At 45.4% G+C, this 17,811-nt stretch overlaps 1 protein-coding gene across 4 annotated transcripts in view; it reads left to right on the forward strand.

Moving 5' to 3' along the window:
* SERPINE2 (serpin family E member 2) overlaps positions 1-7,802 on the forward strand; it is a 29,046-nt gene extending 21,244 nt beyond the window's left edge. For 3 of the 4 annotated variants that reach the window (XM_074153008.1, XM_074153007.1, XM_074153005.1), the window contains 7 exons: positions 540-767; positions 1,826-2,023; positions 4,534-4,732; positions 4,874-4,974; positions 5,591-5,677; positions 6,229-6,312; positions 7,129-7,802. In XM_074153008.1, coding sequence (XP_074009109.1) covers positions 540-767; positions 1,826-2,023; positions 4,534-4,732; positions 4,874-4,974; positions 5,591-5,677; positions 6,229-6,312; positions 7,129-7,166 — 935 coding nt within the window. In that variant the 3' untranslated portion in view covers positions 7,167-7,802. Of the gene's footprint in view, positions 1-539; positions 768-1,825; positions 2,024-4,533; positions 4,733-4,873; positions 4,975-5,587; positions 5,678-6,228; positions 6,313-7,128 lie in introns of all 4 variants that reach the window. The other variant, XM_074153006.1, reaches the window with a different exon arrangement.
* Positions 7,803-17,811: the final 10,009 nt, after the last annotated feature.

Raw genomic sequence — 17,811 nt, forward strand, 5'->3', positions numbered from 1 at the left:
ATCTTGACAGCTTCCTTTATTCTCCAGTAAATGGAAAGGAAGGATGGTGAGAAAACAGCTTTTGCTTTGCACTCTGAGGTTCAAGGCCACCTGCATGATCCTGCAGACCTGTTGGCTCCGAGTGAACAGGCTGAGCCCTTGGCTTCCTTTGTCACTGTCACAGAACTGACAGGTCAACTGGGCTTATATGATATGAAATATGGTTTGGAACAGTCCGCTCTGTGGAAGAGCGTGGTTAGTAGCTCTGCAGGAAGACTTGAACCTCAATGTTATCTCCAGCACTGTCCGTAGTATTCTGAGCAGACAGAGGAGCAGCAGGCATCACAGTGAAGGTCATCTTTTTGCTGGGAAACAGTAGCGTTCTTCAGATGAGAGATCAGAAATGGGTATTTTGGAAGGCCTCTCAGAATGCCTGCTTTGGTCTCCTTTTCTAGTCCGGCACTTAATGTCTGAACTTTCATGTCATTAATAGTCGCGTATAAAGTAACTGTTTGTTCATCATCTTATTCTAAATTAAACTTGCTGTTCTCTCCAACTAGGAGTTGGTAAAGCGTTAAAGAAGATAAACAGGCTCATAGTCTCAAAAAAGAATAAAGACATTGTTACAATTGCTAATGCAGTGTTTGCAAAGAGTGGCTTTAAAATGGAAGTGCCTTTTGTTACAAGGAACAAAGAGGTGTTTCAATGCAGTGTCAAGAGCGTGGACTTTGAGGACCCAAATGCAGCATGTGATTCCATCAACCAGTGGGTGAAAAATGAAACAAGGGGTAAGTATTGGCGAGTACTTTTTATGCATGGTAGGGTGATGTCTGAGACCTCTCAGTTCCAGATGGAAATACTGAGGAAGGATGGGGACGTAGCTCTGCCTTGCAGCTGAAAACTGTCTTTACGCTGGCATTAGTGTGATGTTTTAGAGCTGATGAGTCAGGAATCTGCAGTCTGACTGTCCCAGCAGATGTGCCTGTCTGGTGGACTTTGAGGGAAGTGTAGCGTGTGTTCCCATCTGCCCATGGGGTCAGGGGAGTTTCTAGTGTTCTTTGCCTTCATAGAACTGGTGAGAAATCCAGTGTTCTCCTGGAGCTTTCTCAAACATAAAAGATACTTTCAAGCAAGTCAGGTGTTTGACTCGGGAAATAAAACTTGTGGAAAGCTGTAGAGCAGTTCAGCTTTTGCTCTTACTGCCCTAAAATCTTGCAAGATGCAGCTGCATTCTTAGTCATGTTTAGTGGAGAATTTTTAATTAACCCTGCCTTGACAGGACTCTCATGGTTCAAGTCTCTTGGCGTGTAGTTGCCAAGCTTACATATGCTGAAGCCAGAGATCATGTTTTGCAATGTATTCATGGTCCAGGTGAGCTACGTTTGCTATCCCTTGGAGTTAAAACCAGCGCCTCCGAGATGTAAGGAGTGTGTTAATGATGTTGGATGTAGTATTTGAGATGAGGCTGTCAAATTCTTCCTCTACCACGTGATCAGTTTTGCATAGCAATGTTGCAAGCAGTGTGTGAATGGACAAGTGCTTCAGCTGAAATTATTACCACTGTAACATAGTCTTAGAGCTGCTCACATGCTGGAAAGGGTAAGGCCCAGTTAGTTATAACATCAGTCTATTGATTAGCAAGATATGTTTGCTTTCTTATTATCCCAAAGGTTTAGTTTTTTTACAAAGAATGCCATTGGCTTTATGAATCTCAAATGTATTGCTCCCTGAGGTGTCGACACACTGGCAGATCAAGAGGCCAAAAGTAATATGTGCTTCAGGTTCTTAATGAACAGTTGGCCAGCATTATGACAGCAAATACTCAGACTTCCTTTATTTCTTCTAGGTATGATCGATCAGGTTGTAGCTCCAGATGATATTGATGGCAGTTTGACCAGACTGGTTCTCGTAAATGCTGTATATTTCAAGGGCTTATGGAAGTCACGATTTCGACCTGAAAATACAAAGAAACGTCCGTTTTATGGAGCTGATGGGAAAACCTACCAAGTTCCTATGCTGTCCCAATTATCTATCTTCCGCTGTGGTAAGCTCGGTATCTCCCACTACTACCAACGATAGTTGTAAAATTTGCTCATTTCCTTCAAACTGAAACAAGAGTTTGCTGTACATGTGGTGTTTAATGGTATTGCTTATTGTGGTTGATGTAGGAGGCTTTTCGTTACAGAAGTATCTCATACTGCTGAGGTATGGATGACTTTGCTGTGCAAGGTACTTAGCAGTTGCTTAAGGTTGAATACTCTGTCAAAGTACTTGCCTTATCCTGTTGCCTTTAAAAAGGAAAATCTGAAGTACCCAAACTGAGAACTTTGCACGTTTCTGAAGCTTTGCAGTAAGAACAAACCCTTATTTTTTAAGGGATGAGAAGAAAGGGCAACTACCAACAGAAGCAGAACCCTGAGGGTTATCTGGTGATGAGTTGTGTATGAAAGAAAGATTGGAGTAGAATCAATCTATATTTTCATGTATAATAAAGAAATGGTATGTGCACAGTTCCCAGTCCTGTGGGAGGCAGAAGAGCAAAGGATTAGTATGTTGGCTGTATATCTCAAGGCGTGAAGCTGCTCCTCAAATTCAAATTGAGTCACAAGTGAAAAGAAGTTCAGCAGGTTCAGCCAGACTTCACCAGAGACTCTCAGAGCTGACATAGGCAGCTCTGTGGGACTGATGATGTACTTGAGAGCTTCAGTGTTGCAGTCCTATGAGGATTTTATTGGTCAAAGTAAGACTGAAGCTGTGATAAAGGAATATTTTCTGTTGTGTTATTCCAAGAGAGCAGTGCTGTCTGGAAGTAGTTTCCATGTGTGCTAAATACAGCCTGAGAAATAGGCCTGAGAATACAGTTTGCTATTAATCCAAAAACCAAGACCCACTGTGCTTTTAAATACCTAGTTTTACTGTTAGTAGTGCTCAAATAAAATTAGTAGAATTTTATTAAATAGATGTAACTTTCTGTCCCAAACCCATGTATTAGGGCAGATATAATGTAATACTTGAAGATAACTGCTGAAAGTGTGAGCTGGGAGAAGTGGGGAAGCCTCCTGCAGTGTATACTACTTGTCTGTGGAGTCTGAAGGAAGTTCATATCTTAAGATGAGCTTTAGCAAGACTTAAAGGCTTTTGACTTTTGATTCTGATGCTGGTTAAAAACTCCATTAAGCTGGCCTATGTTTAAGCTAGAAAAGCTATGGAGGCCAGAAAGGTACAAGAGAAATACTGCTGAGTTAGGACACATTTTAGGTTGGGTATCTCTGGATATCCTAACACAGGATATCTTACTGTATGTTATTTATCTTGTATCTTATTTATGCTTGCAAAAGCATCTTTTAAAAGTTTAAATTTCTTAAGCATCTTAAATCCCATCAGTTGACTGAAGATGAACTCCCCTCCTGTTTGATATGCCTCAGGAGTAGTGACAGTGGCAGATCAGGAAAGTAGTACTTCCTTCTTACCTTTTGTTACCGTCCTCTACCTGACTTAAGCAACCAGTATTTTGATCTGTAGGCCTTAGTCCGAGAACCACTGTCATAATAAAAGGAAATAATCAAACTGCCAAGCTTGACACAGTTACTACAAAATAAGTGCAATACTGCCAGTTTTCTAGCAATATGAGCACAGTCAAGGCAGGTTGCATGGCCCTGGCAACAAGATTAAATTTCTAATGAAGATGTCGATTTTCAGCTTGGGCTGACAAGTGCAGACTTACATGAAGAAAGGGGAAAGATAATAAGATCTTATTGCTGTCCAAAAACTTTCCCAGAAACCCTGACAAGTTTTCACTTGAAAGGCCTATAAAAAGCATTTGCTTCCCAGTCACACGCCAGTAACCAAAGGGAACTCGGAGGAGGAGAGGTTGCTCAAAGACAGTTTTCCCAGCACTTGCAGGAACTCACGGAGGCGTTGCTATCTCACTCCTTCTCATCTACTTGGCCTCCTGCGCTGCCTCAGAGTGGCTGCTCTCCACTGCCTTGGAGGACTTAAGACTGCTTCCTAATGAGATCCTTATTAAGCAAGAGAATGAAGTAATTGCAACAGAGTGCTTCAAACAGGAGCTCTTCCAATAACTCTTGGAGGAAAAAGCTTGTCTACAAAATCTCTTCAGTTTGGAAAGATAGTCTGCTGCTGTGTTTTGCTTTTTGTTTCTCAGTGCTCAGTTGGTCCTGGTACAGCTTGGATATGAAGTAGAGATCCAGCTGACTCACAGACCTGGTGATTTCTAACATAGTGGCTTGTCGCTCTGGGCTGATGAGGTTTGTCTGGGAAACAGTACGCACATCAAACTCAAATCAGTATTTGCTTCATGGTGTCAGCCTGCCTGTGCTTTTTTTTCAAACTAGCATCTGTACAGAGCCCATGCCACTCTGGAAGGGTTGCCTAGCAGGAAGACAGGCAGCCTGTGACTTTTTATAGTCAATTTTAAAGTATGGGTAAAGCTTTCTTAACAGACTCTCGTAGCAGTAAGTGTCTAAAGGTAAAAGAGAGATGTAAGACTGTAAGAATTATGGCTCATTAGCTTTGCTTTTTTTTTTTTTTTAGGAACTACAAGTACTCCAAATGAGCTTTGGTATAATATTATTGAATTGCCTTACCATGGTGAAATGATAAGCATGTTGATTGCTCTGCCTACTGAAAGCACAACACCGCTCTCTGCTATCATTCCTCACATCAGCACAAAAACAATAGGAAGCTGGATGACAACCATGGTGGCAAAAAGAGTGCAGGTTATTTTACCCAAGTAAGTACTAATGTAATCCATTTCTCCTTCAGGGAATGTTTTGGGGGTCATATATGTTTATCTCCTCTGATACAGGAGAAACGGAGTGCTTAAGGCAACTTTCCTGCATAATACTGATTCTTTTTTGTTTGTTCCAACTAGATTTACAGCAGTAGCAGAAACAGACTTAAAGGACCCTCTGAAAGCACTTGGTATTACAGATATGTTTGACCAGTCAAAGGCAAACTTTGCAAAAATAACAAGTAAGTTTTTTTGGTTTTTTGTTTTTTAATCTGTGGTGGTCCTTATTCATAGTTTCTGGCACTGAATAAAATGCTGGTTTACCAATGCAGTTGTCTGTTTTGTCTTGAATAACTGTTACCATGACATTGGAGCAAGTTCTGTTTTGTAGCCAGCCAAGCACGGCTGCTTGTTTCTATTGAACGCTGCAGTGGCTTCCTTCCCCTTGTGTTGCATTACAGCAGTAAATCATGTTGATCAGCTTCTTAAGATGTGTTATTAGACACAAAAGACAGCCTGAGGGTCTCGAGCATTGTCTAAAATCTTTTTTTCCCCAACATTGAGATAATCGGGAGTGTAACTTAAATTCAGATAGCATTTTTTCCCCAGTCATTTGTTTAATTAATACTAAAAATGCAAGTGAACTCTTAGAACTAAAATCATCAAATAAGAAAACCTTGTAAATGGGGAGGAGTAAGATAGTTTATTCCCTATTTTTTTGTAACTACTAACTTAGTGAATGTCAGGATTGCAGCAGCTCTTACTATTCATAGCCGTGCTAGCATAGCTGCTACCTACAAGGTACTTTGACTCTTGCAGTTAGTCTCACTGAAAGTGCTATTCTCCTTGGCTTTTCAGGAACAGAAGGTCTTCATGTATCTCATGTTCTGCAAAAGACAAAAATTGAAGTTAGTGAAGATGGAACTAAAGCTTCTGCAGCAACAAGTAAGCAACTGTACTGATAATTGTCGGACTCGGGAAAGCTCTATTAGAAGACTACACTGCTAAGCAAAGGTAGCCCACTTTGAGACCATTGCAGGAACGTGTTCTCACTTCCCATCGGATCAGCTGATGGATGTTACATAATTCCTCAGGAAAATCCCAACTTGCCAGTGTTGATCACACCGTTGGTATACTCTTAAGAAATAGAAACAGGCTTACTTCTCTAGAAGTGTCTTCTAATAGCTAACACCTTGGCCATCAATGTAACGTTCCTGGCTATCCAGGTGGCAAAGAGGACTAGGCTACTACATCCTTAGGGTGACAAGCCAAGACTCTCTTCTAGCTTGCTGTGGGTCTTGCCTTGTGTTTCTTTAATATGGTTCCCATAAGAATAACATGTAACCTGTGTGGCTTTAAATGTCCAAGTTGGTAGGTTTTAGGCATTTATCTCTACTTGTGCAAACTTCTAGTATACAGTGGGAAACTTCTCTTAGAGTATATAATGTGTTGTGGTACTTGCTTTGTCTAACTTTAAACTTCATCTTTCTTGCAAGCTGCAATTTTAATAGCCAGGTCGTCCCCTCCTTGGTTCATAGTAGACAGACCGTTTGTATTTTTTATCCGGCACAATCCTACAGGTAAGCAGCATTCGTGTGTACTTTTTTTGCTTAGAAGTTGAATATCAGTTATGCAATAGAGACAAAAGAAATCTGGAGGTACTGAATAACTATTGCTTTAAAAAAATCCTGCAAGTATATTCTTACGCCTTTAATATTAGATTATTTTATTTGGAATACAACTCAGAACAGGAAAAAACGTAAGTATTGGCTGCCAAATTAACAGAAACAAGCATGGCAGGTTCATGGGTACAAAAGAACAGTCTTTAATAGTCATAGATCCCCTGAGTGGAGAGGAAATAACTCTGTTACAGGTAGTGAATTGGTGAATAGGACTCAGCTTTCCGAAGGACAGTAAAATAGTGCTGGGGCAAAGGCTAGAATAGGGGCTTTGGCAATGTAGGGTGTTGCCCCAGCCTGCTGTGAACAGAAGTGAGTGTTCAAACATAGTGATCATGGCTTCTTTGCAGTATGGGTTGACTCTCCTAGAGCAGAGCTGCCCCAGTTACTTTGAATAACTCATCTACTTCTTGCAGTGACATGTGGATGATAAATATGCTAGTTAGTAGGGAAGAAGATGCAGCTGCCAGCACCAGGGGAAGAGTAGGCTCCTGGCATCAGTCCCCATCACGAGGCTCCACAGAGCAGTGACAGAACTGTGTGTCTCTAGAAATATGAGCTGGCCACCTATCCAGACACACGCTTGCCTGGGCTCACAAACTTGAGGGAGGCTAGACAAGACTGTGATGAGGTGGCTTGGCTGTGCTCTGTGGACTTCATGCTTTCATGGAAATATTTACAGACTATGGTAATCCTTGTTTTTGTTTCATCCCTCAGGTACAATCTTGTTTATGGGACAAATAAACAAACCTTGAATGTGGAAAAGACCTTCTTCAAGAAGTAAACACTCATGTGACACACCCCTGTTCTGTTAAATATTTTGTACACTACTCTTTGACTTCACTCAAGAGCTAGTTTTAACCACTGACTAGGTTTTGAAGCAGGAGTCGACGTAGTTCTGGCTTTGGGGGGGAAAAATACAGATTGAAAACTACAGTATCTCTTCAAAATGTCTAAAAGATTCTCTAAACTACTGAATGGTTACCTATGCTAACAAACTTTTGAGCTTTTTCTGTATCTACTAAGAATTTTATGTATGGCTTTTGTGAGAGGATTTTAACAGAGAATGATAAACGTTTTTATTAATATTGGTTTCTTCTTGTGTGTGGAAAAGGTCTAATTTTGTAGATACTGCCTATCAAGATTACTTTTGGTTCTTGAGTGTCTTGGATATTCTTGGTAGAAATAGATGAAAAGTTCTAGCAATTTTTATTTTATATAGTGCATGTATCACTGAGAGTTTTAAAACTAATGTGGTGTTAGATACACATCGCATTGTCCTGTCTTATTGTAATGTAAACTTGTCATTGCTAGTATACACTTTCTATTGGATTTAAATTTTATATTTGTTTTTGTACAAAGGAAAAAATAAAACTGCATTATGAACAGTCACTGTTGTGCATCATGGATATGCTGATGGGTATTTGGGTCCAGAGCCTTATGAAGTACTTGTTTGAGACTCCTCCTAAGGAAAGTGAAAGAAGGATGGTTTTGTGAGACTTTGTGTGGATTTTTTTTACTGCCTGTTGCTGATTACCTTTTCTGCTGAATTCATTCTGCTGTGGATGAATTATCCATAGGTTTGGTATCTGAAGAGCAAACTCTCTGCATTTGCTATGCCTAAGTTACTGCTAAAACTGCCATGTGAGGATATCTCAATACACCTCCAGGCTCCTTCTTCCTGCTCCCTGTGGTGTAGGTTATATGCACATTTGCAAGTCTTCAGGTCCTTGCAGGACTCGCCTGAGTGCAAAACTCTTCAAGAAAGATAAGCAGTAAATCCCTTTGCCTTGTCACAGATGGTTCTTTGTTTGCAAGTGTGTTGTACTGCTCCTGTGGCAACCGAGGGATTTGGATGGGGAAGGTAAATCTTTGATATTAGCTGCTTCTCCTCAGGGCACGCTCGCAGTGAGAGGGGGCTGGCTGATGGTGGTCTGTGGGGAGAAATTCCTGCAGTGTTTGACAGGCTCTGCCTGGGTGTAAGTAGACGGCTGTGGCCTGTATCCGCAAGCTGGAGGATGAATGAGTGCTGAGCCCCTTTGTCAGGTAGGAATACAAGATGGAGCGAAAATGCTTCCAGCAGAAAACGTGCCATGGTGACCAGTATAAAACCCAGGACGAGATCTCATAATGTACTGCCACAGGTAACACACAGGTATTCACTTCAGTAAGGGGATGGGGAGTAACAAAACCACTCCATGGGGAAAACTGCTGGCCTCTCTTCCTGCTTGAGTTGATTACTGCAAACATGAGGAGGAATAAATCTGGCTAGCTGTCTCTTACGGGATGTATTAGCTGCCTGCCATCAAGCCCTCATAAGCTGGGAGAGAAGCGCTTCTGCTGTGTGCTGAGGGCTAGGTCTTCTGCGCTCTGCTCCAAAGAGGTGAATGGAGAAACCAGCATGATCTAGTTCTCTTCCTGCCTCATGCAAGGAACGGTCAGCCATGCAGGCAGTGGGGAAAAAAAACTCCAACAACAACCTCTCTACCATCCAAAAAAACACCTTTAAGTATGTGATTGATGTAACTAAAGGTTCCACTGCTGAGCAGGAAAGCTCTCCTGGCTGGCCTAGCCAGGCTTGCCTTCAACTACTTGCATCTCGTGGAGGTAAGGAGCAAAAGGGTTTTTTTACAATAACAGAATTGTACTGAGTTTCATGCAGTTACAGTAACACTTGCACTTGGTTTGTCTTGGATCTAGCTTGGGTATGGTTTCTTCTGCAGAAATAGAGAAATGTTGCTCACGGAAACTGGATAGCCAGGTCCTGAGCTGGTCCTGAGAAGGTATGATGTATGTCAGAAGTGACTACTGGGGTTGCACGGCGCCTTCTTAGGGCTCTGGAGCAGTGTGGGATTGTACTTCGGAGTAATGGTATTGCTATTTTGAAATAAAAATGAAATTACACGATAAGAATTAATTTGATATTTGTGGTAAGAATTCAAATGTTATGGGGTTGGCACTCAAACTGAACTCCCATAGGGTTTGTACAGAGAAACAGTGTGTGCTCTCTGCAGCAAACAGGCTTGGGATTAGATTTGGTCAAGGAAAAAAAAAATTGGTGATGTAAGTTTTCAGGTTTGCCACAGCCCGGTTTCTCTATGAACAACTGTTAGTCCCTTCTGTTAGTCCTGAAATAATTTGCAAAATAAGATGATTGCTTAGAGAGCTGAACAAAGAGTAACTGTGGGTATTTTCTTCTCCCCAACCCCCCACCCCCCCAGCAGACCAAAGCTGGACAACGAAGAGAGTGGCTTGGCAAACGTGAACAAACTCATTCAGCCTGATGGGGCTGAGACTGCCTGCCCAAGCTGAGCTCTGAGCAAACTGGGGAATGTCACACATAGCAGCTACTTGGGAGCTTCAGGGTTCTGCAGTACACGGCTGAAATAGGTCATCCCTCAGAAAAAAAGTTTTTCATCTCTGCCACTTCTGATACTCTTAAGTAGTGTGGTGGGTTTTTTGTTGTTTTTTTTTAGTGCTGGGAAAGAAAAGTTTAACAAAAGCAGGTTTGAACTAAGACATTGATTGTATTTGCCTATAAACTGGTTAAAGGAGATCAGGATGGAGGGAAGTGAAATAAGAGCCTGGGAAGGAGAGGGTTAGGCTAGCTGTTAAAAATGTCCTTTTTAGTAATGCTCTAAAAACACTGTCTGTGCTCTTCAGTCCTGGGAGTTGATTCATATCAAATTTCCAGTCCTGCTCAACAGAGTTCAGTGTGATGTTTCGGTGTCAGGCCTATGCTTACTGTAGCCTTATTAACCCTTACTGTAGCAGTCTGGTAGCTGCTCTTGAAAGGCTCGGAGGAACCTGCCTGCAACCTGCAGAGGTTATTTTTAACTTTTTCTAAATGTTTTTTTTAATCTTTGTCTCCACGAATATCATGCCTAAGGTGAATGCTCGTGCTGCTTGCGTCTGCTTCGATCTATTCCCCTATTACTCCCAACTGCTTTGCAGTTGAACTTTGTCTTCATGGAAAAGCTGAGGTGGTTTTGGGCCCCTGAGCCCTGCGACACAGGCAGCCCTGCTTGAGGGCAGGAGGAGGGCTGGGGAGGAATGGTCCTTAAGGAGGACCAGAGAGATGACACTGAATGCGTAAAGCTCGTAACTCAATGATGGATCAGTAACTTCAAGCAGGAGTGTAACCGTGCAGAATTGCAGCTCAGATGATCTCATTCTGTGTGCTGTTCCTGGCTGCTTTCTCTAGGTAAGCCTCAGCTTCCCCACCTTTAAAAGTGGATGTAACACATCCTCTGTAAACTTTTCTGGGGTGGAAAGCCCAGAGAGACTGTTGGCTCTTCAGTAAATATGAGACTGAAGTCCTGGTCAGGGAATTATTTGGAAAATGCTTGTGGTTACAATTGCTATAGCCTAGAGACTGAGTAGGGAGGAAGAGTTTGGTAAAACTCACCATACATTTCCTGAGCCAGATTTCTAATGAAGAAAGTGGTTATTCATGAAGTAATTAACACGAAAAATAGCAGGCTGTTAATCTGCTAAACTGTCACAACTTTGTTTTCATAACTTCAGAGAGCTCTAAAGAGTCTGCTTTTCTTTTACAACTTCCACATTTCATTAACACTTTGTAGTTTTCAAATCTTGCTTGCTGGACAGAGTGGGGAGGGGAGGGAGGGGCCAGATCCTCAGCCCACGTAAAGGGATAACTACTGTTCATCCCTTGACATCACACCAAATTCCCTGCCGGCGGCCCTCTTCTGACAGCAGCCTCTCCTTTAAAAACAATGCATTGCCTCCCAGCAGCAGAGCTGGTTAATAAAGATGAAAAAGAGAAAGAAATTCAAACACCTTTCTGTCATCAACATCCTAAAAACTCTCCCTTGTGCTTCAAAGAGAGAGAAAGCCCTTTAGCTTAGCCCCACCAGTTTAAACTGCACGTATTTATTAGTAACGCTACTACCTGTAGTGGTTGAAACCTGTCTTAACGCTAATAATTTCCATTATTACTGTGGTGCCAGGAGGCTGTGATAGTCTTGTGTGCTGGATGTGACACCCCGGAGGAAACATGCCCCTGCCAAAGGCAGCGGGGAAGGCAGAAAGGGGATGCAGTCCACCCTCCTCCCCATCCTGCAGATCTCCTTACTCTCCATTTGCTAGGCTTGCTGCTACGGCCAAGTGGGCACTGGTCACACTGTTCGCTTACCAGATGACAATTTTCTGTGAGCTCTTGACTAATGATGCTTTTTGTGTGCTGCAGGGACACAGAGTCACGTTGGGCAGACACTGCTAACTGACAGTAACGCAGCGATCTCAGCTGCCTTCGGTCCTCGCTGTCCTTCAGGTCACACTGAAGTTCTCAGGGATGTCATTTTTGTTTTCAAGGCAGTGGTGGGGATAACTGTTATAGGCAGGAAGATTGGACCCTGTCTGGGATATATGTAACACGTATGTGCATTGACATGCTGACGTGGCCAGTAGGTCAAGGGAGGTCATTCTCCCCCTCTACTCTGTACTGGTGAGTACTGGAGTACTGCGCCCAGTTCTGGGCTCCCCAGTTCAAGAGAGACAGGGAACTACTGGAGGGAGTTCAGTGTAGGGCCACAAAGATGATTGAGGGATTGGAGCATCTCCTTGTGAGGAAAGGCTGAGAGAGCTGGGACTCCTGAGTCCGGAGAAGAGAAGGCTGAGGGGAGACCTTATTAATGCTTACAAGTATCAAAGGGTGGGTTGAAGGATGATGGAGCTGTACTCTTTTCAGTGGTTCCCAGTGACAGGATGAGGGGCGACAGGCACAAGCTGGAACATGGGAAGTTCCATTCAAATATGAGAAAAAACTTCTTTACGGTGAGGGTGCCAGAGCACCGGAACAGGCTGCCCAGGGAGGTCATGGAGTCCCCTTCTCTAGAGATTTTTCAAGACCTGCCTGGATGAGTCCTGAGTAATGTGCTCTAGGCAATCCTGCTTTAGCAGGGGAGTTGGACTGGATGATCTCTAGAGGTCCCTTCCAACTCTGACAATTCTGTGAACCCACCTCCAACGCACGATTAGCCCTGAGCCACAGATAACCTTCCCTAAGCCCTTCCTGGATGCTGAGCCTGTGGCATCTGCCTTGAATATTGGATCTGGGCTCCTAATGCACCAAGTTCCCTGTAATTAAGTGTACCAGCCCCTGAAAGGTGTTTGTGCAATAGGGGGAGTGAATCAGGTGTGTTTCCTTTGGGGCACCAAGCACCTGGAGCCTGTGGCCATCAGTTAATTATACTGGCTGTGAGCCACCCTGCCCTAGACTAAAGGCCTGGGTATGTCTCCTTGGTCCACAGGCAGCATCTGTTTCACTTCCAGACTAATTTGTGCTGGCTGGTTTGGGATCTGAACAGGTAGTGGAGAACGGGGAGGGCAGCACTGTGTCTTTTGTTGTATCTGACCAATGTGGGCCGGGCTCTTCCACCTACATGAAACGGTTCAGGTGAGGACACTGCTGCTATCGGCCTGTTCAAGGTCTCACTGGTAGGTGCATGTCCATGGGGAGCACCTCTGTCACCATGTCTGAATGCCATGTCACCTCTGGCTCCTCTTGTAAAACATCCCTTGCCTGGCCTGGGCGGGCTGCTGGCATCATGGGGCTTCTGCTGGATCAGGGGCAGTGCATGCCCCCTTGAGAAGCAGTGCCTCAAATGCTCTTCTTTGTACTTAAAAAAAAAAAAAAAATACTTCAAACTAAAAAAAAAATCTGAGAGGAAATGGTGGAATTTGAATAGTTTTGTTCTGTTTTTTTCTGTTACCCTTCTTCTGTTGGGAGCTCTTAAGGATGTCCTCTAAGAATCAGGGTCAACTAGAGGGGTCGAAGGGGTGAATTTCCTGCTTTGTGGGCATCTCCACGGGGCGGTATCCCAGCAGGAGCCTCCCCCTTCCCCGTCCCCAGCCGCGCCAGCCCCGGGGGTGGCAGCGGCGCGGTGCCCGGGCCGCTCGGCGGGGCCGCAGTGCCCTCTCGCGGCCAAGGCTGGCACGCACACGCCTCTCCGTAATTAAAGGCTGTTTACTTCAACCGGAGTTATTTATCCAGCCCCGCGGAGCCCGGGCAGCACCGCCGCGCTCCGCCGAGCCCACCTGCGGGAGCGGGAGCCGGTGCTCCGAGACATTCCCGCGGCTCCTGCGCTTCCCGGACGAGGAGGCTGCTTTCCGGGCTAGGCTGAGAGGGTTGTTCAGCCTGGAGAAGACTCCGGGGAGACCTTGCAGAAACCTTCCAGTACCTAAAGGGGGCCTACAGCAAAGCTGGAGAAGGACTTTCTAAACAGGCATGTAGTGAGGGTGAGGGCTAACGGCTTCAAACTGAAAGAGGGCAGATTTAGATTAGGTATTAGGAAGAAATTTTTTACTCTGAGAGTGGTGAGGCACAGGAACAGGCTGTCCAGGGAAGCTGTGGATGCCCCATCCCTGGAGGAGTTCAAGGCCAGGCTGGATGGGGCTTTGAGTAACTGGGTCTAGTGGGAGGTGTCCCTGCCCATGGCAGGGGGGTTGGAACTAGATGGTCTTTAAGGTCCCTCCCAACCTAAACCATTCTATGATTCCATTTTGGGAGGGCTTCTTCTTCCTCCCCCTGAGCTCAGAGCAGGGCTCTGTCATCCCAATGCAGGCAGCTTGAGCAAGCAGCCCTCGAGAAAGGGCTGGGATCCCCCAGGAGAGCCCTTTCCTGCTGGCTGTCCCTGTTCCTGCATGCTAAAGTGCTGGGCATCATTGCCCTTTCCAGGTGTTCGTGGCCCCTGTCACTGCCTTGCCACCTTGTTGGTCCCCTGCAGGACTCTGGTGTGATGGAGCACATAGGGGAGAGAGGCAGCTGATTTTGGGTGGTTTCTTTACCTTCTCACCTTGTTTTCAAGGATACCTGGTGGCTGATGCTGTGCTAATTATGCCTGGTTTAACTAGGAAAGCTGTGGAGCGGTGACTTGGCTGATGGCTCTTTGCCTGTTAAAATGGGCTGGAAATTAAAGTTTTCTCTTCTTCCGCACAACCAAGGCCAGTACAGAGAGTACACTGGCAAAGAATTGCCTGGGTAAGGTGTGCTTCTGTTAAAGACAAAGGAGATGAAATGTGCTGTGCCATGTTCCTCCAGAGAGGCAGAAGCAGGAGGAGGAGCAAGGACCAGCATAGGTAAGGAGCAATACAAATATGGCTTTTATTGACAAAAGAACAGCTTTTGCTGGATTCCTGTTGTGGGAGAATAGCTGACACGATCTAGCCTAAGACACAGGTCTGCATGGAACCTTTCCAAGTGTTGTGAACGCAAATGGGAATCTTGCTGCTTCAGTGTGAGGTGCCACATGGCTCTGGTGTTATTTACCTGGAACAAGATCCCTTCAAACTAGGCTGACTATCACGGCATGCTGTGGCGTGAGCGATTTGTGGAGCACAGGAGAGAGGGGGGAAATGACAGTGCTGTATTTTGTGGCTGTATGGGAGGCAATAGGAGGCAAGCTGAAGAAAGGGAAGAGGAAGAGGAGGAAGGGTTTAGCAAGGAGGATACAGTAGGTTATGATTCTGAAGGTGGAAAACACAAGGTATTTTCCTAACCCCTGTTTCTGTGGAGGAGCTCAGGGGGAGACGGAAGAGCTGGTAGAAGGATGTACCTCTGAGCCAAAATGCGTTTCCAGCACAATCCCAAGTCAAGGTCAGCAGGATGATGAGTACCAGATGATGAGGCCAGAGGGAATGTCTTATGTGATAAGAAAGGAAGGTTAAAAAAAGGAAGACTAAAAAAAGCTCATAACCAGTAGTCATTGAATAAAGTCTTCAGATAGCTGTTCTTGAAAACGTTCCCCTGTGGATATGTCATCCTATAGCTGCACGGTCATACAGAGTCCCTGCTGTGAAGTCTCTCTATAGGGAGGGAGATGCCTTCCCCTCTCTTCTTTGGGCTGAGAGCCAGAATCTCACTCCTAACAACTGGCATGAGCTAAGCAGGTCAGGTTTAAAAAGCAGAGGAATAAGGTATGTACAAGTCTGAGCAGAAAAAGAGCATTGGGCAACAAGGTGCCTTTTGGTGGCTGCTTGGATTATGAGAGAATTATTAGTTCTGATTATAGGTATGTCCACTGGGCTGAGCACTGTGTTGCAGTTTGTAAGCACCAGGAAACCTTGCACAGCAAACATGCTTAAGGCCTGAAATATTGTGTTTGATGGATTTTAGATCCGGCTGTGCCATGTATTTCACTTATGTGGTCATTGCCTGTTGTCTGTACTGGGCCCATCTGTTAGACCAGACCTGGAGTAATATTCTTGTTCTCAGTGACCGAGTCAGACTGCCACACACCATGTCCCCCCTTACGAACGGGATTCAGGCCCACAGCATTACAGACCAGCGCATTACCCAATAAACTATTTAGCTTACCCGTGGAGCTTCTGGTAAAGGTGGTCCTGGTACAAGGAACTGGTAAATGATTCCAGGTGCTCCTGCACAAGCCTGTTTGTAGGCAGCCAGCATCCCCAAGTGCACTGGGCTGAGTGACCAGCTCTGCTGTCTGCTGGACCTCGGCTCCAGAGCAGGTATCAAGCAGTAAAGCACCAGGAGAAACCCTAAAGCTCCCTGTGGTGTACAGCAAAGTGTAAGGTCTGTAGACATGGAGACTGAGAGCCTCCAAAGGAGATAGGTGTTTAACTCTCCTAGATTCAAAGGGGATTCAGGCACCTGCATCCCTCTGAGGCTCTGGAACGGGCTTTCTGGGTAGCTCTGCACAGAGCCACCTGTTTTGGAAAGACCTGTATCTTCCACACATCCTCCGGTGACCTCTCCCTGTAAAGCCTGGGTGAAGGCTTGCACAACCCTGGAAGAAGTGAACGTAGTCAGTCCCTTGTCACAGGGTCTGTTTGTTATCTTGCCACTTCATCTTACAGCTGAGCCTCTTCAGAACCATGGGAGATGTGAAGTCCCCTCATGGGAGGCATGAGGTAGTGCAGGGCTGGATTGACTTGCTGCTTGTTTTGATTGTAGTAGTGGTGCAAACAGGGTGGTGGAAAAAAAGAGATTGAAGAAGGATAAGAAACAGAGAGGAAAAAGCAGGTTCTAAGTTTAGGAACTGGACCAAAAGAGGAACACCAGAGGAAGAAAAGCACCATGACACAGATGTGAGCTGAATGAATGGGGAGTGGGCAGGACTGAGGGGCAAGAAGGGTCGAAGAAAGGGGGATTCTGGAAATAGAGAAGGAATATTAGGAAACAGGGAAAACCTGAAGGCAAAGCAAAGTGCATTTAACCACAAATACTTTAAAAACTTCCAGCTGGCCCCATTCTTACTGAGTCTGTTTCCTTTGCTGTCTAGCAAATAGCTGGGAAACCTAGTAAATCAGAAAAAATTCCTCTCTTGGGGCAGGTCAGGGGAAAGATAATGGCTGTCTGCTGCCTTCTTCCAGGAGCCCAGGGAAGCCTCATTCAGCTGCCCTATCTGCAAGCTTGTGACATGGTCTGTGATGGCTTATCAAATGGTACGCTCCCACCACTGTGCTCTGAGAGGCTGGTCCCCGCCTCGTCTTGTAGCCCAGCTCTTTGGGATGTTCTGTCTGGGATGTCCTGAGCAGAAATAGCTGTGCTCAGCTCACAGTTAGGATTTTCATCTAAGCTTGGTTTGTGTGTCAGTTATATCCAGACACACTGTTGTTCAAATACTTACATATTTTCTAGACCTGGGATTAGAAACTACATCTCTGCTCACAGAGAAGGGTCCTAACCAGCTCCAGTAGCCTCTCCACCAGGAGCTCTGAAACAGCTCCAGGAGCTCTGTTTCGAGATTGGACCCAAAGGTGTGAGCACCACCATGGCCGCGGCAGCGACTGAAAAACTAGCACTGAGGGGAGGAATTCTGCTGTTGATCAGTCAGGTCTGGAAAATATTCAGATGCGCTGGACACAGAGGCAATAACCAGCACAGTCCAGCTGCTTAAGAGCTTAGAGGATAAAGGCTTGCAGCTGCTTGGAGTTTAAAAGACATAGAGAAACTAGCTATTAAATTTCCTGTGACTACACATCCTTCCTCGGTCCATATCCCCCCTGTTAATTATTCCAGGGGGAATATCCTTGTCTTTGCTGCCTTGTCGTGGCTGTGGGCCAGCTGGGCATGGGTGGTGAGTGAGGGGCTCCTTGGGCCACGAGGTGATGGCAATAACTGTATTTAACAAACCACCCACCAGTGGCACAGCCAGCCCTGCCACCTTGCTCCCCGGTGGGAAGCCACGGCCCTCCTGAAGGTGACACTTCCCCACACCGGGCTGGCGGACAGAGACCCCGCCGGCAGCCCCCGCCCCGAGCCGGATCGGTTTTTCCCGCTCTTCCACGAAATACGGCCCCCGGCGGCTCTTCTATTCTAGGGAATACGCCCGCCAGGGGTTGCGCCGCTACACGGGGCACCTCGGCCCGGCGGGGCGGCGCCGCTACACGCAGCGTTACGGCGGCGGCCGG

Source organism: Numenius arquata, chromosome 9 (genome assembly GCF_964106895.1).
Source record: "Numenius arquata chromosome 9, bNumArq3.hap1.1, whole genome shotgun sequence".
NCBI classification, from domain to species: Eukaryota; Metazoa; Chordata; class Aves; order Charadriiformes; family Scolopacidae; genus Numenius; species Numenius arquata.